Raw genomic sequence first — 21666 nt, 5'->3', positions numbered from 1 at the left:
TTGACTCTTGACCGAATAACTACACAGGTAGCAGAAAATTCAGTTATCCACAAATCAAATACTTTGCCAAATTCAAACAAGTGGGCAAATGACATGAAAGCCCGCCCCTAACCCTACCTCTATCAATAACAACAGAGGGGCAAAATACCAAGGCGGAAAAGACAAACGATGCCATTCAGTACAATATTGGAAAAGTTAACTCGTCTTTAAAGATGATCAAGATCTAATATCCACCTGGTACCATGATCATATCGGGATGATTATTAGGGGTCGTCATCACTTGACTATTAGCGCGAACAAACATAAACTTCTGCGCCTGATCAGATGTTAAGTTCTCCTCGCGGCGATACGAAAATGTCTCCGTTGTCGACGAGGTTACAGCTAGACTGAGAATCCCTGAGGCGATCTGGGAGAGCGGTTGCGTATCGCAGATCCCCTTCCACCATGTCGCCGGGGCCACATGTGAGGAAGCTTCCCAGACGTACTCCTGCGACCAAAGACGTCCTTCTTTTGCACGGAACTCAGCAAGGCTTGCAAGAATGCGACCAGCGTCTTGTCCAAGATTCTTGGCTAACTCTACAATGTACTGAATGGCATCGTTGGTGGCGGTCTCGGGCAAGCATTTCCCACAGTATCTCGGATCTACAAGGCAGGCGGCATAATGAAGGTGGGTCCAACAGTTCCGTTGAACTTCATACGACTGTTGGAGAATGGGTCCCTTCTCTTTTGCTTCTAAGCATGAGTCCCCAAGAGCCTCTGCCAGCAGTTTGTCGGCCCTCATGGTTTCCACGACAACGTCCGACAACCGCGCTGTTTCTTCTTCCAATTTGGATATACAGACATAGATGATGTCCCACATCTGAACACTGAGATTTACGATGTCCCAGAAAGACTCATCAAGAACAATATCTTTGGTTTCCGAGTCCGTAGACACTGTTTTTGAACGAACGCATTCTTCCAATTTATCTCTGCACCCTCTTAACTTTTCTAGAGCACTCATGATCTCTCTGGCATCCATGGTTCCGTTTTTGTCCGGAGATGAATAAGGTAACTGAATGCATTTGAGCGTTTCATTGTTCTGCACAAGCCGATTCCAGAGCTCATACAATTTGAAGGAACGCTTTACCATACCGAGTATCCTGTCCTGCGCCAAGATGGTGCTGGGTATCATTCGAAGTCCTTCAATCGGGCAACCTGCCGTGGTTATTATTGGAAACCGTGATGTAATAATTGGCCAGGCACCGCGGAAGTTTTTGGTTAAGTCTGTGGTGACAAGAAGCACCTGGCCCGGGCCAGTTTTGGCGATGACGCCCGAGATTACTTCGGCAATGACGGACGAGTTCTGCTGTTGTTCAGCTTCCATGCATCCAACAAACAAAGGCTTTGGTGTGGTTATGTAAAGCCTGCTCTGTCTTTCCGCGTGGAGGTCAACCCTGCTATTAACGTGGTTACTTTGCACCAACACAGCAGCGAACTTTGCTTTGCTGATTTCGGTTGATACCTTATCGAATGTCACCATGTATTCCTCATCGAGCAGTCTCCCAGTGAGAGCTTCTTTGGACGGTAAGGCATAGTTTGGTTGAAGATGGCGAAACAGCTCTAGCCAATGAACATTCTCTACAATATCTAGCGAAACGTCTGATGAGAATATCGCTCTTGCTAGAGCCCTGTCTGTCGGCGAGAACTGCTCCTGGTCTTCCATCCTATTAGAATCTCCGCTGAGACGGCCAGTCCTAATCTCATGATGGTCGTTCCGATGTTGCGGATTGGGAACGACAAGGAGCCCCGTGTGCGGTGACAATGCCGACGTCCCTGGCGTTGGACTCTCGTTCTCCACATACACTGGATGAATCATCGGTCGAACCATAGAGGGAGGTGCCGCATGGAGATCATCATCATGTGAATTGTTCATGGAGCTACCGTTGTGATCGATCCGGTATTCACCAAACCCGCTCTGTTCCAACTCACGCTTGGTGGCATCCGGGCAAAGAGAACATTTCAGCAAGTGTCGCATCATCTTGGTGGCATTCGGGAACGTGTACTTGAGATTGCAGTAACTGCAGTAGGCAGCAGGACGGCACTTGCCACCGGTTGGTGAGGTTGCTTGTCCCTCTTCATCCTCGCAGTTGAAGTGGTCCCACACCACTGATTTACCACGCATCCTGTTGCTTCTGTATGTACGAAAAGACGTGTATACCAATTGTGTTAATTGGACACTAAAATTATGTGATTATAATTATAAGACCATTAAATTACGAACGATGTAATTTGACTGCCAAGGTCTGACGGCAGATTACATAAGTCTGAGCCAAGGGGATGTTCGCAATTAAATTGCACGTTTACAATGTTTCCATATTTCAAATGAAACTAAAAATATTGAGAAAAAATTTTTGCTTGGGTAATGTCACGAAGCAGTAGGCCTACGTAAAGATACGCATGACTACGACCCTAATATAACATTACTCCGGGTAGAAACTGACTAAATCACTTTGTAAATGCGCAGTACAATGTTTTCCACGATCTTATAGGGATTATTACATTAGCAGGAATTTCTTAGTTACTTCAAACAGTAAATTCGTTCCTCTCACAGGCAATACATAGTCGAGTCGCTCATAAACTCGTTCATGACTTTCGACCAGCTTTGATATGAAATACCTCCTGACTTTCTGTACTCCCGCCGGAGAGTTGTAGAGTTACGAACGGCGGACGGTGTATTACGTCGACGTGAGACATCGTCCGCCGTTCGTAACTCTACGAACAACCTAATTGCAGGGATTAGGGCACGATTATTGGAGAGGGAGTGCTGGTTTGTTATCAGCAAAGTGAAAAAGGGGGTTTCACTCTAAAATGAAGGTGATTTTGTTAAAAACAAATATTTGACAAGCCCCCCCCCAAAAAAAAAAAAAAATTATAATAATAATTAAGGATTCTCGTTCCCAAAATGAAGGAGATTTGGGTCCAATCTCTAAATTTTAGCATACAAACCTGTACTGAACGCACAAAAAAGTTTTTAGCGCTAACAAAGGCAGAGGATTTTTCTGGCAGCGATGTCTGCTGTTACAACAATGCATTACTTACACATTGAATTAAATGTTTTGACTTCACAATCAGAAAGATGTGACTGGGCTTACTTTAAGCGCTCTGTTAGGCCAAAAACCGTTTCTGTGCGGCCGGCACTTATTTCTAGCACCATAGCACCTCCGCTCTCAAGATGATTCATTATAAACGTATTTTTTAACTAGAAAGTGATAAGACGTTAGACGCGAGATATTTCTAAATAAAGACCTGAAGAATAACAAGTACAGAATAAATATCCTCACAACCATTTCAAATTTCCAATAATTAATAGACACAATCAAAGGGAGCAAATAATGACCAACTTATCTTTATAGATGAAAATTGACTTTGCGAGTCATTTGAAAAATTTGAAGTCTACAGTCTGCACCATATCCAGTACTCAATAACACCGGGTAATAACATCACTAATACAGTTAGTTAATCTGTGGCATAAGCAGTTATACGTTTTGGCGAGGTTTACGAAACATGCATTATTTTGAAAAATTTACGAACGAGTAAATAATGCAGACATACCTAACATTCATAACATTTGTTACGAATAAAAAAGTCAACCTGGACGGTCGGAATCAAATGAAAAATAATTTTGAAAGCACCATGATCTTGATGAAAATACCACTGCGAGTGTTTTAATGGGGTGGTAGCCTCCCCCTTCTCTTTCTCAATTCTCTCCACCAGTAACAGATGTAAGAAAAGTTAGGGGTGATTGGGTCAAACCAGTTTTTCAGGATTTCCTCAGATGGTATAATCGAAAAATAGCAGACTACTTCAGAAACGCGACTTCTTGATTGTATCAGCAAGATTCGTTGTGGCGTATGGGCTATGATTCTCAAGCATGGGTACTCTACTATCATGAGCTCCACGAGCTTCTACGCTGAATCGTTTGTCTATATATACCTATACCAAGGAGGGGCGGCGCCTTGGTATTTTGATGGAGAGTGGGGGGGGGGCATAGTTGGCCTTCTCGTTTCTTTTTTTTTTCCCTTCATATTTTACTACGAGAGTACGTGATAACAGACAGATCAAATTATGGTATTACGATTAAAACTCCATCTTTCGGAAATAAGAATGTTCAGATGAGTTTAATGTCTTTTATTTTGTATTCTTTGAAAAGTAATCTTTGCCGAATGTTGTAAAGAGCAATGGCATACGGGGGGCCTTGGGGTGCTTGCCCCTCCAATTTTCACGACCAAGGGGGGGGGAGTTAAGTAAAGAGAGAAGGTGAAATAATATAATATTGTCTGAATATCACTTTAAAAAATATATCATAAAGTTAGAGTTTTGTAATAAAGGTGTCGAAATTTTTGATTGCCTGCTCGCATTTTTTAAATATAAATTTTGTCCGATACACCATATCTGACCCCCTAAATTGTTTTGCCCATAACGCCACTAGTACACTCGTACAGAGCACCAGAGTGACTTTTTTATAGTGGGCATCTATATGCAACCTTGATCAAACCTATAGCATGGAGGGTAAGCAATACGGGACAGCTTGGTCAATTTAGGACTGGAGGTATTGCTATCAAAAGTGAATGTATCACATTTTCTTTTTTTCATTAGCGTGGACGTTTCAGGTTCGCAAAATAGCAATAACAAAATATGAATAAACAGTAATAAGAATTAAGAAAGAGCCCCTTTGAAGCGAAATATGAAAATAATATCATGCTTTTACTAGCCACATTATCGGAATAAAAACCTCAAAGGTTATTTAACAAACTTGAAGAAAAGCGAAAATTATGGAATAAATTAGCATCAATGACGCTACCTGTAGTAAGAAGAAGCACGTTCACAAAATCAATCTAAAACAGTCATCACGCTCTCACCACGTTGCAAAATCCAATATCTTTGTTAGCCAAGGGTATTTCTTTTTTTTTAAATAAACTGATAGTTACAATCATGTCATAATTATCACACATAGGCAGCAAAGGAAACCACGTCCAACATCCGGGACAGATTCATGTATTTTTCAGGTATGAATTGACTTAATTATTAATCCCACTTTATATGATTTTGAATTTCATATTATAGTAATGGCATTGACATGCGAGCATGGTGAAGGCGTTTTATGAAAGAAAACTCAATAATATCAACTTGCTATTTTATTTTACCCTCCAATGATTTTTATTTCAATTTTGTACATAATTGAAATCTATTATTCCCAATGACAGGAACCTGTAAAACCTTTAGAATTTTTTTAAAAAAATAATGATTATCGTTATTAGCATGGAATCAGAGGCATGGATCCTGGGGTGGGGGCAGGGGGTGATCGCCCCAATGAAGATATAAGCCCCCAAATAATTTTACAACTTAAAACATTTATAATAATAGAATGCAAATACATTATGTTTTTAAAAAGCATTGCAAAACACTATAAATCATTAAATTTGGCAACAAAATACGAACAAAATTGTCAATTTTGGAGAGCGCAAGCTTATGTATGATAATTTGGCGCCGAAAATTTTGGACATTTTTTTTCACTTTGCCCCATCCCCTCCAAATCCGAAACATGGATTGACATCCCTGCATGTCATATGTATTTAGCTTTAATAAAAATTTGAAATCGAACAAGAGATTTCAGAAATTTTGAAATATTCTTTGATTGCCTCTTTCACATGTATAACGAAAAAAATATGATGCTGGCAAAGAAAAAACACCCGTGTTTTCTTTTCGTAAACAACTTCGTAAATATCTTGTCCATTTGAAAGTAATCATTCTATAAACCTAAATTGGACATTTAATACTTCTTTTAAATGGGGTATCTATTCATCTTCAATATACATTCCGATGGCCGAGGGTTGAATGCTCTCATGTTTGACAAATATCAAACCAAATAATTAAAAGCGTTAAAATAGTAATGAAATGAATTAAAAAAAATTGCATATCATATTGGGCACATCAAGTACATTACTGGATTACCCTTTGATAATGATAATTGTTTGCCAATGCTTGTTAAGTCATTCAACTTTGAATTATCCACTCGTCATAACTAGTGCTTCATTACTTTTATACGTTGAATGCTCCCGAATAAATAAAGAGGAAACATATTTTGTCTGACCCAATCAATTCATTCATTGAATTTTCTTGCTCCGATTTACCGAGGTTTTCAACGAATAGAAATACACGAGGGGCCCTATCCCTGAATTGAATCAATAAATTTTAACAGAATTGCACCAAAAAGACACTACTGATATAATAGAGGAAAATAAAGTGAAATATTGTGGATATTCTAATGTGAAAATGGGCGAAATTTCAAAACTACTAAACGTCACTTTGTTACTTGTTCATTTTGAAATTCCAGGAGCTTTTCATGATTTTTGTTAATTTCATACCCAGCCTATGTCACCTTTTTTGGTACGTTTGGGTATTATGCTGTTTTCAAATATTAACAAAGAGACTAGATTATTTTTAACATTCTTTTCTTCATTTTCTTCCAAATCAAAGTAACAGTCAATATGTAATCTGATATATCATAATTCTTTATAAAACACCTTCAGTAGTGTCCGATACTGCATCCACGCAAATAAAAATATTCATATCATATTCAGACTGATATCATCAATGAAATAAAACTGATTGCAATAAAATCCGGTGCTGATTCAGCACCAGCCCGGAATCTATATCTGTCCACACCAGAGAAGTATTGAAAAAACACCAGAGTGGAATCAAACCGATGCAGCTTTAATACTAATTGGTGTTGTATAAACATATATCTGGTGTTAGACTAAAAACAAACTGGTGTTGTTTAACACTTCTCTGGTGTGGACAGATATAGATTCCGGGCTGGTGTTAAATCAACACCGGAGTTTTTTGCAGTGCATGCTGTTTTGTCCTTTCAAGAATAATATCAAACTAAGCATGATATATGGTATTACCGATTCCAGATCTTGCTATTTTATTTATTTAGGCCAATATAATATTCATTGGGAATGTACTTAATTGGAGTTTGAGTTTTGCTCATTAAGAAGAAAAAGGTTATACGCTTTTAAAAAGTTATGTTAAACCAAATAATGGTGTTGAAAAATTCAAGCGTTTCGTGATTGGATTTCCTACATAGTAGAAAACACTATCCTCTATAACACCATGGCCTTGTATGCTAATGTTAAGTATCTGAGAGAATTGACAAAAATAATAATAAAATGCAACAATTTAAAAGATTTTCAAAGTTTGAAAACAAGCACCGTTTACATTAAGATTGTGGTTTGACTTTGTAGATAGAGAAAACGTATTTCAGCAAATATACAAAATCAAAAGAAAACAAAGAGATTTAAAAAGTATCGTTCGAAATCATATTAATTTATTTTTTTTCAACTTCCCGAATCCCCATGGACAGTAAAGGGATTCATTAGCTACAAGTAGTAAAATCAAAACTTTATAGTCTTTGTTGCATTACAGTGTAGTAATTAAATTAAAAAGATTCTGATATTCACAAAAAGGGAATAATAATTACAAAATCAGCTATAAAATCTAAGTGTCAAAGGGTATTAGCATAATCATAATAAGTGGCGACAGACACTGTTTTGGGGTTAAATATGCCAATGAAAGAAAGCTTCAACACTCTTAGGATTTCACCTCATAATCATACCAAATGTGACTGAAGATATAGAACAATTAATGAATTTAGAAAAAACAAACGAAGTTAATAGATGGGAAAATATTCTTTTCATTTTTATCGATAATAGATTAAACTAAACATTTGTCTATTTTTCATTAAATTCCTTTCAAGATGATTCCTGAAATTTGTATACCCCCTCTTCTCATGAATAAGACTCGAGATATAATCAGATTAATAATACGAATGGAGCGAATAAATACATTGTTCGTTACAAAATTAAGGTGGTTTGTGTCGAATATCTACATTTTAGCATACCAATCTACATGTAATTTCCAGGGGGCGCTGCCTGTACTAACACCTATAGGTGTTATTACAACACATTTTGTTGTTACATTTACACTCTTTGGTGTTATGTTTAATCTCTAGGGTGGAATTTTAACACCTCAGGGTGTGGTCCTCTATTAACACAAATTGGTGTCAGTTTTAACACCGCAGTTTTTACAGTGTGTATACCCCCTCTTCTCATGAATAAGACTCGAGATATAATCAGATTAATAATACGAATGGAGCGAATAAATACATTTTTCGTTACAAAATTAAGGTGGTTTGTGTCGAATATCTACATTTTAGCATACCAATCTACATGTAATTTCCAGGGGGCGCTGCCTGTGCTAGTAGCAGTCCCAGAAATAAAAATCCTTGGGGTCTGCTTCAGCACCTGCGCTTCCCAGGGTCATGATTGTAATAAGACAAAGGAAATTATTGATTGACAAAAAAAAATCAACATTTAGTTTTTCGGAAAGAAATACACCCTACCTTCAGCCAATCTTACAAGATGCATGCATCATAAAATCTGATTCAGAAGAAATTCCATCTGTTTCTTAATAATTCCAAGAGTAAAAATCAAATGATGCATCTCGGGATTCCAGCGATTGGAGCTCACAATGTTCACAATATTCTATTCACGCTCCAGTTTCAAATGCGAATCCGGGTTATACTTGACCACTTATTGATTAGATTATTAACACAACGACGCTAAGCCGATCATTCTTAATCACTATCTTACATCTTATTTACTATCTTTATGCGAAGCGTTTCATCGTTCCCATCCAACACCATAAAAGGAAAATAATTTGAGATACGCTCTGCCGTCTGAAGAGAAAGGAAAGATAGACTCAGCTCGGGGGTCAAAGTTTCCCAATGCAGTGGAGTTGGGAAAACCCAAGCCCTGGGCCAGTGCCAAGTCCCTCTTCACATTCGAAATGAAAGTCGCATCGATTATAGAGATGTCGGTTTTGATGACGTGTCAACCTTTTTTGAACTTTTGAAGTCATCAACAAGAATAACAACGGAGAGTAAAGTATTAAATTGTATTCACATGCGCACCCACATGCACCACAAATCGCAATTAATTACGTACCCCGCCTTTCACGTTGGAATCATTGCTTTTCGCGGTTATTTACAAGGAATCTTGACTAAATAAAATCTCAATACAATTTACTGCCTTTTATTATGAATAAGAAGATTTGAATAGATAATCTCAACCTCCCTCTGATTACAAATAAACGGGTTCGTTTGTTCCTACATATATACACAATCTCACTATCAATTTTACATGGATGGAATCTGTTTCTATTTGTTGGTGTGAAATGCTGAAAGCTGGCGGCAAAATTTCCCATGCACTGGAAATCCCAGCCTTCCAGGAATGAATAGATATATGAGCATACATGTATAATGTACTATTATGATGCATAGTCTTTGCAGAAAGCTGGACAGTAACTGCGAGTATAAATTTATGATCGGAAATAATTTTTGTTCTACATTTTTCAAATCTTTCAGATATATTAAGTAGCCGATATCTAAAAGGGAATGAAACCTTTGGAACAAGTTGACTTTTGTGGAAACAGAAAAATCAAAGAAGATCAAAGCAAGTTTGAGGGAAATCGGACAAATAATGAGAGAAAGTTATGAGCATTCGAATATTGCGATAAGTAACGTCATGGTGATCCTCCCAAAGCGATAAATATGTCACATGTGAACAACTTTCCCATTGATGGACTATAAAATACCCCGAAAATGTCTATATTTGCTCTTTCTAAGGGTGATACAAATACTTTATCCATAACGTATTTTTTTTTATATCTCCATTACATGCCCTCCTATAGAAAGAATGATAGATGTGATAAAAGAGGCAGTTAAAGTGAAATATATATAATGGGAAAGTTGTTCATATGTGACATCACTCATCTTTGTCGCATTGCCAATGGGAGGATCTACATTACAATAGTGATATAAACTTAAAATGCTCATAACTTATTATTAATTTATTCAATTTTTCACAAACTTTCGTTTATCTGTTTCCCTGATTTTTCTGTTTTTGCACAAGCTATCTTGCTTCAAGGGTTTTATTTTCCTTTAACAAAGTTTAAGGTAGATTCTGTAAAAGATCGATGAGTGAATAATAGCAAACGAGTTTAGACGCGATCCCGTGGGGGTGGGACCTATGATCGAAATCAAATTTCGTACACTAGTAAATTATATATGTCCATTTTGTCACTCTCAATCTATTATATTGATATGGAAGCAAATGCTACAAATATATAAATGATATTAATATCAATACCAGTGATAATCTATGTCTGGAAGCACTATAGGAATATAGGAGGTTATTTACATTAGAAATATAGATTTAACGTTCAATTCAGCACCGTAAGTTATCAATTAGTGTTTACTTGATATTTTGAAATCCATGAATCGGACATAGGCCTAAACAAAATCATGATAGAGAATAGTTACAACTGAAGTACACACGCTCATATTATTTCCCACATTTTCAGTGATACGTCGAGTATGAATAGGCCCTATGTAAGATTGCCACCTCCTTTCCGATTCCGAGAGGGAGAGAAGGGGAGGAGATGTTTGATTTAAAGTACGGCGGTGAGATATTACAGGGATGAAAAAATGAAATGAAAATATATAGCCGTAAAATTATATCAGACATTGAAATATTCTTGTAACTACATTACAAGTGAGGCACTTTGTTTTGACAACTGCTCTTGTCTTTTCTACTTTTTCTTTCTTCCTTCACACTTTCTCTTCTTATTTTAGCTGTAAAGAGGCAATGATTTCCACTAATCTTTGTGATGTCATCATTCAACGTCCTTCGGTATCACATCGAATTGGAGTGACACACATAGGAACATTAAAAGGACAGGGGTCACCAATAATAGTCATGGGGATGACAAGTATTTACTAAAACTCAACCTTTGATTTTATTTGCAACAAACAAAAACAAATATGAACTTGAAATGGGAAATTCAGAGCCTTACTTAAGACTATCTACATCCAGGGTATGCATTTTGATTTTCACAATAAACCTTCCGCTATGTTCGACTTTGAAAAAGCCAGCGGACTGGGAAAAGAAAAGGGATTTCCCCTAACCAAATCCCAAACACGATACGGTCAACATGATGTCATGCAAATACGACGAGGGGGGCTCCAGGGGGGTAACGCCCCTCCCAATGAGCAATCATTTCAATAAACGCGGTTAATGCATTATGGCAGCAATGGTATCATTATCACTGCAGTATGAACATTATTAGCACTTGAAAGAATGGTGTCCGTATAACAAGAAGAACAGTGAATAGGTCTGTAAATGTAAAGTTTACAATATAATGAAAAATTGAATGTTTGTAATAATCATTGTCTGCCCATCATTATTATCATTTTCCTCTTAAAAAAAACTCATTACGCAACTGGGCATCGACCAGTCTTTTGAGCAAAATGCAAATGCAACTATGATCTTGAATTGACCAAGGTAATTCCCAGATTGGCAATTGTCAGTTTGCGATTACCCGCAACAGCAACAATATGACCAACAAATATTTGATCGGATATCTTAAATAAAAAAGAAATGTGTGTATAGTATTATTTCTTCGATTAATCATCCGAAAGATGTGGTCCAGGGCGCGAATACAGATCATTGACTGAATCTATAGGCGAAGATTTCGTGACTTTTTGGTCCTGTTTTTTTTTTTTTTGGGGGGGGGGGAGACGACCTGCTGAAAGAGTTCACAGTTCCCACTGTATAGTAGAAAAAAGACAATATACGGCACCAGAGAGAACACACCCGCAATGTGAATTGGTGTATTTCTTCACTGCGATAGGAATATTTAAACATTATTTTTTCTTTCTCGGAACCTACATGTATATTTACAAGCAATGCTTTTTAATGGGTTTGTCATATTTCACATGATTCTGAATCACTAAAAAAAGTGAATGTATTGTTTTCTCATTCGCTAAAAGATGTAATTTTGTGGAATATGAAACAATAAATTAAATACGATCAAATTGGCGTAATCAATAATTAATACTCTTTCTTCTCTAATACCCAATGAGAATATTTCGCTATACTTCTACACCCTCTAGAATGTCCATATTGCAGCTATATTTAGATAGCATATTTGCATTGTTAACCAATCACGTCTGTCAATACTGATATGTAATGATATCTGGGCTACTCTGGAATCACATTTTGATGCTAGTATTTACATCATGTTTTTGTGAGATCCATATTTAAAAAATAAGAAACACTGACATTGACAAGAGAAACACAGTGGACCCAGGTTGGAGAAACTAGATTTGAGGGCAAGATATTCTTGGGATTTTCACGTTAGGAGTCGGTCGTAAGGGTAACAAGTGGAATGCCTCTGGCGGTCTCACCTGCATCACGCGATTCCATAGAGCAGCATGAGTGCTGACTTTGAAAACTATATACTACAACTCGCACAAGATGTTCAGTGATACTTGGTTACTCTTATTTCCACGTTTTATGAAATAGACCAATACACTTAAAGAGATACGGTGGTAATTCAACAAATATCCCCAACGTGGCCAAAGTTCTTTGACCTTACATGACCTTTGACCTTGATCATGTGACCTGAAACTCGCAAAGGATGTTCAGTGATACTTGATTACTCTTATGTCCAAGTTTCATGAGTCAGATCCATAAAATTTTAAAGTTATGATGATAATTCAACAGATACCCCCAACGTGGCCAAAGTTCATTGACCTTTGACCTTAGTCATGTGACCTAAATAGCGCACAGGATGTTCAGTGATACTTGATTACTCTTATGTCCAAGTTTAACGAAATAGACCAATAAACTTTCAAAGTTATGATGGTAATTGAACAAATACCCCCAATTTGGCCAAAGTTCATTGACCTTTGACCTTGGTCATGTGACCTAAAATGCGCACAGGATGTTCAGTGATACTTGGTTACTCTTATGTCCAAGTTTCATGAATCAGATCCATAAACTTTCAAAGTTATGATGGGAATTCAACAGATACCCCCAATTCGGCCAAAGTTCATTGACCCTAAATGACCTTTGACCTTGGTCATGTGACATAAAACTCATGCAGGATGTTCAGTGATACTTGATTAACCTTATGTCCAAGTTTCATGAACTAGGTCCATATATTTTCTAAGTTATGATGACATTTCAAAAACTTAACCTTAGGTTAAGATTTCGATGTTGATTCCCCCAACATGGTCTAAGTTCATTGACCCTAAATGACCTTTAACCTAGGTCATGTGACATGAAACTCAGGCAGCATGTTTAGTAATACTTGGTTAACCTTATGGCCAAGTTTCAACCTTATGGCCAAGGTCCATATACTTTCTAAGTTATGCTGTCATTTCAAAACCTTAACCTTAGGTTAAGATTTGGTGTTGACGCCGCCGCCGCCGTAGCCAAAGCGGCGCCTATAGTCTCACTCTGCTATGCAGGTGAGACAAAAACGGACCAATCTCATAAAAACACGATCCCATCCGCCCTAGCTCTAATTTGAAAAATATAAGTATCAACAATAATAAATATCGTCCAAAACATAATTCAAAATGTCATTTAATACGTGAAAAACAGACAAAATAATAGAGAGAACAAAGCACGATAAGAACAAAATGACAAAGATGGCAAGGACGATTCTATATAAGCGCTGCAGAAGAGAATCGCCCCTCCCTCATTAGTGAAACAAAAAAAATAGTAGGTCACTGACATCAGTGACATTAGTAACATCATAAAAGTGAATTGGCTGGTAGATAGAATGGACTAATATTAGACGGATTATGATTATCTGATAGACTGATAATTGGTATTTCAAAATTATTTGACGAACTCCACACGATCCAAGTCCTGTTATTTCAAATAAACTTTGCAATCTTTCCTCTTTTGAATAATAAATATAGACATATGTTTCTGTAATGATATTGTCTCACTATGTTATTTTGTTTTCTCGATTTACATGTTATTAAGTTGCCAAGGGAACGAATTTTACAATATGAATATAAACGTCATAAAACGGAAGGCATGACCGAGTGCGGTTTTAAAAGTATCAAATAAAATTACCCAAATGAAACAAATAGAACAAAAGTCTACATTTCCAGGAATTAAAAATTAAAACCCCTTTTCGAAACACTTTGCATCGGAAATGTGGTAATGGGGAAATAATGACACTTCAGGAAAAATCAGACCAAACGGGGATTTTGCTGTTATTTATTTTCTTAATTAATGACTTTTAATCTTTCTTGAAAAAGAGGCAGGAACGCCTTAAAACACTTCTTGTGACATGGCATATTCTGACAAATTTAATATCTTCACCTCATACATTCCGTTTGTTTAAAATCACATAGAATATAAGGTTACAAAATGATCTGGTGGTTATGTTTGGAAGGCTTTGACTGTAAAAGTTCAATTTGTCTATGTTCGTAATTAAAGGTCAAGGCCACATCGGAAAATATTGATCTAAATGTTGATGTAAAATTGAACAAGCATAAGGCTGAAAATTTCATCAAAATTGGATGTAAAATGATAAAATTATGGGGCTTGAAATATTGGCTTGTTTTCACAAATAGTATTTTGCAAGGAATATGCAAATAAGAGAGTAAATGATGTCCCTCATTCACTATTTCTTTTGTTTTTATTGCTTGAATTATACAATAATTCAATTTTTAAGATTTGACAAAAAGGACCAACTTGACTGAGCCACAATGTTAATACAATAATAATCCACATGTTCAGGGAGAAAAAAAACTTTGTTTCACATGAAAATGAAGATAAAATTATATTTCATATAGAAAAATAAAAAGAAAAATTATGAGTGGATATGGAGATGACGTCACCAATCCCCTAATTTGCATGTGCATAAAATATAAAAGTTATGACATTTCAAAGTTTCGCTTATTTTTAGCAAAATAGTTATATGAACGAGTTACATCCAAATGAGAGAGTCGATGATGTCACTCACTCACTATTTCTTTTGTTTTTATTGTTTGAATTATGCAATATTTCAATTTTTACGAATTTGATGATTAGGACCTCCTTGCCTGAAGCACAAAATGTTAAAATAATGGAATTCCACGAGTTCAAAGAGGAATGAAACTTCATTTTACACGACAATGTCGAGAAAATAAAAATATTTCATATTTCATAAGATAAAATACAAAAGAAATAGTGAGTGATGTCATCAGTTCCTCATTTGCATACCGACCGAGATGTGCATATAACTGTTTTGTGAAATGAAGCGAAACTTTAAAATGCCATAACTTTCTTATTTTGCATCCGATTTTGATGAAATTTTCAATGTTATGCTTGTTGAATTATTCTCTTTTTATTCAAATCAAGTCTTTGTTGGAGTGGACTTGTCCTTTAAACTTGAAAAAAATGTCATAACTTTCTTATTTTACAACAGATTTTGATGACATTTCAATGTTATGCTTGTTTGATTTTTTTTTCAAAACAACTTTTGTTTGGATGGACTTGTCCTTTAACCATAATAGTTACTGGGACTATTATGGCCCCTCTCGACATTTTACTCGATATATTCGCCGCGATTTTTTTTTTGACCGCGCCTCTAGCTGACTGTTTACTTTCAAGCCTTGCGCAACTTCTGATACCAAATTTGCAGTTACGAAATATGCGCAATGTTATAGTGGTAGAGCGTCCACCTCATGAACTGAAGGTCGTGGGTTCAATCCCCGGCCGAGTCATGGGGCTGACGTATTGAATGGAGAAGGGTAATAATAACATCTGCAGGACCCGCTTGGTGAATAGGTCATAAGAGCTGACGTGGCTACCTTAATTATCATTATGTAAGCGTACGTCATACCAAAAGTTCATGTACAAAGTCAATACATTTCATAAATGGGTGATTATTTTTGTTTTTATTGACAACGGGTTCCCACAGTCATGGAAAAGTCATGGATTTGCATTTATCTCTTGGCTATGACAGCTTTCCAGTTTGTCGTGTCTTGCAACTCTCACACTCTGTGATCATACTCTGCTATTATAATTGGTGTTCATGAGGGAAGGTGGAGGGTGGGGGCCATCATAGCGTGTCTGAATTTGGAAACCATGCCAGAAAGGAAGTCATGGAAAGCAACAATTTAGTCATGGAAAAGTCATGCAATTCCGTTTTCAAATTTGTGGAAACCCTGCTACTTATGACCGAAATATTGTCGCCGCCGAATTTTGTTGAGAAAAAACAAGAAAAAAGGTTAACAAAACAAATAAGAACTTTACAAATAAATAAAACCACATAAGAAATCGATTTCTGTACCGAGACATTTTCAATACAATAATTGTTGGGAATGATATAAATAATATTTACCCAAAAAGTAGTTCTAACTAGTGAATTAGAGCAAAAAAAGTATGATAGAAGTAGTAATGAGTAGTAGTGCCAGTATAATTCTTGCGATAATTTCATATATCATCATCGTCATTATTTGACTACATATACTCCTCTCATGGAGATATTAGACAAACTTGTAGCTCTATGCAGTGGCGTAACTACGGGGGGGGGGAGCATGGGGGGCACGTGCCCCCCCCCAAAAAAAAAAAGAGAGACGTAGTAGAGGAAGAAGAAACTAGTGTATATTCTATTAAGTTATATATATTATTTTACAATATATTTACATTGCATGAATATTTTTTCATAACTTTATGAAACATATTTTTCGAAGGGCCTATGACATTGTGTTCATCATTCTTGGTGCTCGCAATTTCTGTTTAATGAAATATAATCCAGTTGTACTAAAACATCCCGTTTTCAAATCTATATACACCATGTGCAAGTATTTCCTCGCACTTCAAGTTATTGTTTTATGTAGAGGCATGCTTCTTTTTCATGACTACTTAAAGGGGAAGTTCACCCTGGGGAAAACTTTGTTGTAAAAATTGCAGAAAAAATAGTAAAAAATATTGGTGAAGGTTTGAGGAAAATCCGTTAAAGAGTAAGAAAGTTATTAGAGTTCAAAGTTTTGGATTTGTGACGTCATAAACGAGCAGCTGCCCCATTTGTTATGTAATATAAAATGCATGAATTTCAAATTTTGTATGGTTCCAGATGACTTAATTTTGTTTTCTATTCATGATTGGGTGTGAAATGATTTGTCTATTGGTATACAAAAGGTACAGTGAAATCCATTTTCAATTTTCTGAGAAAATGACATTTCCTTGATTTTTTACCATTCGCATATGACGTCACAAATCAAATCATTGAAATTCTAATAACTTTTTAATTATTTGATGAATTTTTCTCAAACCTTCGGCAATATTTTTCATTATTTTTTCTGCTATTTTTACAATAAACTTTTTGTCAGGGTGAACTTCCCCTTTAAAGAGATTGCCCCTTTTAAAGTCTGAATCTAAAATATTCCCAGTTAGTTCTTACGTTCGCATTAGCGGATTGGTGAGATATGTCTGCTCTTCATGAATTCCTGAAAACAGTCCTTAAAATCTTCCCTTTACTGGTCTGAATACTCTATCAGAAATTCATCATTTAGTAAGTGAAGTACGTACGGTCTTAGTGAATGTTTACAAACAAGCCCGAGAATGACCCTCTTCAGGTCTGAATTAAAAAAATTTCAGCTCGCGCTTCGCGCTCGCAGTATTTAATTAGTGGGATGCATATCATGTTCATGATAATAATGAGTACAAAAGTGCTTCATATGTTTAGGTGTAAATCTTACAAAATCAGCAAGCACTTGACGCACGGATTAGACGACTGGTGAGATATGTATTGTCTTCATTAATTTCCGAAAACTAGTCATTTTGTCCCTGTTTGGGTTAATATGAAATACAAAAATTTCAGCTCGCGCTTCGCGCTCGCATTGTTTGGTTAGTGAGACAGATATGTATCATGATTACAAAAAATTGCCTATCTCCCTTTTTCTAGGTCTAAATGTCAACAATTTTCAGCTCGCCCTTCGCGCTCGCATTATTCAATCAATGAGATACATATTTATTTAATGACACAGTCCTTAAAATGCTTCTGTTAGGTCAGTATACCTGGCAATTGAGCGCGCTTCGCGCGCCCAGTAAGTGACTCAAAATTCTTGCTGGTGCCCCCCCCCCCATGCCGTGGCCAACGGTACCCACTGGCTCCATGTATACTTCTACATATCTGCTGGATATAATAAATAAGTTATTTTTGTTTGTTTTTATATATAGGAGATCCAGTTAACATATACATCGACGTTTTCCTAGCAAGCTTAGATGGCATCAATGAGAAAAAGCTGGTAAGTAGACTAGACGAAAAAGGGAGATATGACAGATTACATATATGTGTATTATATTATTATATTATTATTGCTGTTATTATTCCCATCATCTCAGTGGATTTCTCATCATTATCTTAGTGGATATGAGTTAAAAAAACACACTCGTACGTTAAGTTATACATAATATACTTGGAGCAATTATAAAATAATGTGCCTGGCTCAAGAGCATAAGGCCATAATTGATAATCGTTACCCTTGGTCATTGACTCTATTATTTTATCATTGTCTGACTCTGATCATCATAATTATTAGAGACGTGAATCGGTATTTTTGGTGACACCCTCCCAATAATATCATTTTAAAAGTCCAGAATATAAATGTATGAAGCAATGAGATCATCGTATTGACATTAGTATACAAACGGATGAGGACGAGCGACTTTGGTAACATGTTCTCTTGTCTCCATGATTTGTTTTCTGATCTTTGCACCTTTGTTCTTAATAACAAAATGGTAAAGGCCTAAAGAAACCACTCAAACGTTTTTACCTTTATCGCAAAAAACTATAGTCCTATGCTTGAGTGCAACAAATAAGTGAGGATATGAAACAGAACTCCGTTCTTTCCTTGACATGTATCGCGGGGTTGTCCGGAGAAGGAAATACTGTACAGGCCTATCGGTATATACCGTCTCGATTATAGAAATGGGAAATAATTGGAAATGCAGGGAAATACTACTGGCATATTTTCAGGTATTGCACAGGTGTTTCTGGTGGATATTCGAGTATTACTTTCTAGGTTCTGTAAGTTTTGCTCAGTATTTCCCGCCTGGGCGAGAATATCCCTGGAAATTCACAACCGTGAAGTATTTACAGCCCCTCCCGTCGCCTTTCATTCCATTAAATGCATCAGCAAATCAAAATTATCATGTTAGTATTTGGTCAAATACCCTCGATTCATGATTACCCACCCTTTCTTCTATCAAAATACGAGTTTAATCGAAAGTTCAAACGATTATCAAAGAAGCAAAAATGAAGTGTTTATAACAAAAATGAATACAAAATATCAAAGCATGTTGATGGTTGTTCCGAAATATTATGCGAATTTTGCAACTGCGACTTGATATTTTTCATCACTATAATCGGGTAATGCATGGAAATAAATACAGGTTCATATTTTGGAAAACGAGAAGTATGTCCCATTAACTGAGAAAATCAAAATATGATAACTATATCGCAAAATCACATTTTTAGATGAATATAAACAATAAAATTATGCAACAACCTTCCCATTTATCTTTCAAAAGAAACATAGTAATTATATATTTAATTCTCATGATGACACTTCGTGGAGCTACAATGTGTATTAATTAATACACGTTTCTTGGAATCGATTAGGTTTGGTGCTATGCCTTTACTGAAACATTTGAGATGCATTTGTTATACCAGTAATTGTGACAAAACTACCTGCATAATAAGAGAACGAAGGTCGTCGCAGAAAAAAATATACATTAACCTACATACATGATGTAAGAGCTCAAAAATCATGCATGGATCGCATATCACTTTCTTATGTAAAGAGGCAACGACACGGACAAACCATTAGCATGTACTGGTAAATATTGGATATTGCTATATATTCAAGGATATAAAACATCAGTGCCCTATATTAGGAAAATTGAAATAAAATACACTATGAATAAAGGAAATATCATGATGCGATGAAAAAGTGAAAGGCCAAACATCCAAATGTGGAAAATAAAAAGAATCAAGGATCGTCAATCGTCATGTTCAAATTATTTATTTTGTTGTTTTATTTATACTGAGGGTGGCATTGTCAGTTTAAGAACTGCTTTCCACAACGGCACTGAAATTAAAGGGGCCGTACTCGGGGGTGAATATAATAATCAAAATAAAAGAGGTAAAATGCTGTTAAGTTCATCTAAATCTGATAACGAATCAATATCAAATAATCAAATCGGATTTTCCTTTTTTGTGTTCAATTCAGATAAATTATTACGGCAATTCAAATCTTCATAAATATGTGCTATCAAAACTATCATAAATTTTTATAGGAGGGAGTATAGCTTATTAGTCTCAGATATTTAGGGAGGGAATATCACAACACTTTAGATTTTGATGAGCACGTATTAGAAAGAAGGTAAGAGAGTTTGAAGGACACGAATTCAGCTCCCGGCGAACGATTAAAAAAATAAGAAGCGTGATATATATAGGCAGAGGTATATAGGTAGACTGCCTCGCACGGTTAACGGAATGATAATGCATTGATTGCGGGTCCTCACAGTGGTCTGAATTACCATCCACGAGCTATGCAGACACCATACTGGGAACAGCTCCGTTTAGTTTTCCTACACTTTTCCATTACATGACCAGCGTGCCAAACACCTAATTTCCTGCTTTCCCTAATCTTCCTAGCTCGAAATGGCTACAATACTCCCGTGTTTACAGCGGCATGCAGCCAGCACACAGTGTACGTCCAGGGGGGAAATGCTTTGTATACGTCTACCGAAATGCTGCTGCTGTGTAGTTAAGTATACCGTGCCGGGGAAACGTTCTCGCGAGCTACAGTAGTATACAGCGACGTTCGGTCAATCTTAATCCAGCTGGATAAACTTAGCTACTGATTTAAAACACTATTTTGGTTAGTACATAAGGTATTAAAGTAAAAATGAAATTACATATCTTACCCTCTAGATCGTGAGATAATAGCCCTTCTATTCATAACGCTGTCTGGGGATCCGCGCCTACGATTTGTAAAGAGATGACGGCTGATCGGGTGACCCAGACCGCGCTCGGTCTCCGAGTCCGATGTGTGCGGTGAGGAGACGTTCCGGGCCGTGTAGATGAGATAAGAACTCCGAGAATTAGAAGAGGAAAAAAAAATCTTGCACTGGAAAATGAACCATTCTATACTATTTAAAATAATTCCATGAACAAGGACGACGTACTGCACATCGGAAAATTAATATAAGCATTACAATCGACGTTTTTCTTTTAAACGAGTTGTTTAAATGAGGGCCAATCAAAAGCAGATCGAGATAAGGCACAGGATAGGAGTTTACAAAGCATTATTATAGCCCCCTGCCCTTCCCGGGACAGGGGTCGCGGAACGGTTTTCAAAGTGGGGGGGGGGGGGGGGTGACCATGCAAAAATCACAATCAGTTGGTCATTTTTACGTTTAGTACATCGTTTTGGAAAAACTTGGGGGCGGGGGGGGGGGGCGGAAGCCCTCTAGCCCCCCCCCCCCCCGCTTCTGCGGCTCCTGCGGGATAGGACCCTACGTGAATTCTGCTTGGTTTATTGATTGGCTACCAGTACACCCCCTCCTCGCAAGTAGGACTCTTATATTCTTTGAAATACCCGCAACCATACACATCCACGCCCACATCCACACTCATAGGCCACGGAATACATCCACTGTCCACACTGAATGTACAGCAAGAACACACATATACACACCA

At 36.8% G+C, this 21666-nt stretch overlaps 2 protein-coding genes across 3 annotated transcripts in view; one reads left to right on the top strand and one right to left on the bottom strand.

Annotated features, from left to right (window-relative positions):
- The window catches only part of LOC121415840 (glycine receptor subunit alpha-4-like), a 42722-nt gene that overhangs the window by 14602 nt on the left and 6454 nt on the right, over nucleotides 1-21666 (top strand). Inside the window, exon 4 of the mRNA XM_041609201.1 lies at nucleotides 18138-18205. Within this exon, the coding sequence (XP_041465135.1) occupies nucleotides 18138-18205 (68 nt within the window). The remainder of the gene's footprint in view (nucleotides 1-18137; nucleotides 18206-21666) is intronic.
- Nucleotides 81-21167, bottom strand: LOC121415839. Of its 2 annotated transcripts, none has more exons than XM_041609199.1 (2): nucleotides 20892-21167; nucleotides 81-2171 (listed from the first exon to the last, which is right to left on the bottom strand). In XM_041609199.1, exons 1-2 carry the CDS (start codon nucleotides 20924-20926, stop codon nucleotides 224-226), a joined length of 1983 nt encoding a protein of 660 aa, XP_041465133.1. In that variant the 5' UTR covers nucleotides 20927-21167; the 3' UTR covers nucleotides 81-223. The 2 variants fall into 2 exon arrangements, with proteins under 2 accessions (XP_041465133.1, XP_041465134.1); XM_041609200.1 differs by lacking the exon at nucleotides 20892-21167 and adding an exon at nucleotides 8444-8863.

Source organism: Lytechinus variegatus, chromosome 5, assembly GCF_018143015.1.
Source record: "Lytechinus variegatus isolate NC3 chromosome 5, Lvar_3.0, whole genome shotgun sequence".
Taxonomy (NCBI): Eukaryota; Metazoa; Echinodermata; class Echinoidea; order Temnopleuroida; family Toxopneustidae; genus Lytechinus; species Lytechinus variegatus.
This window is presented reverse-complemented; position numbering and strand designations above follow the sequence as displayed.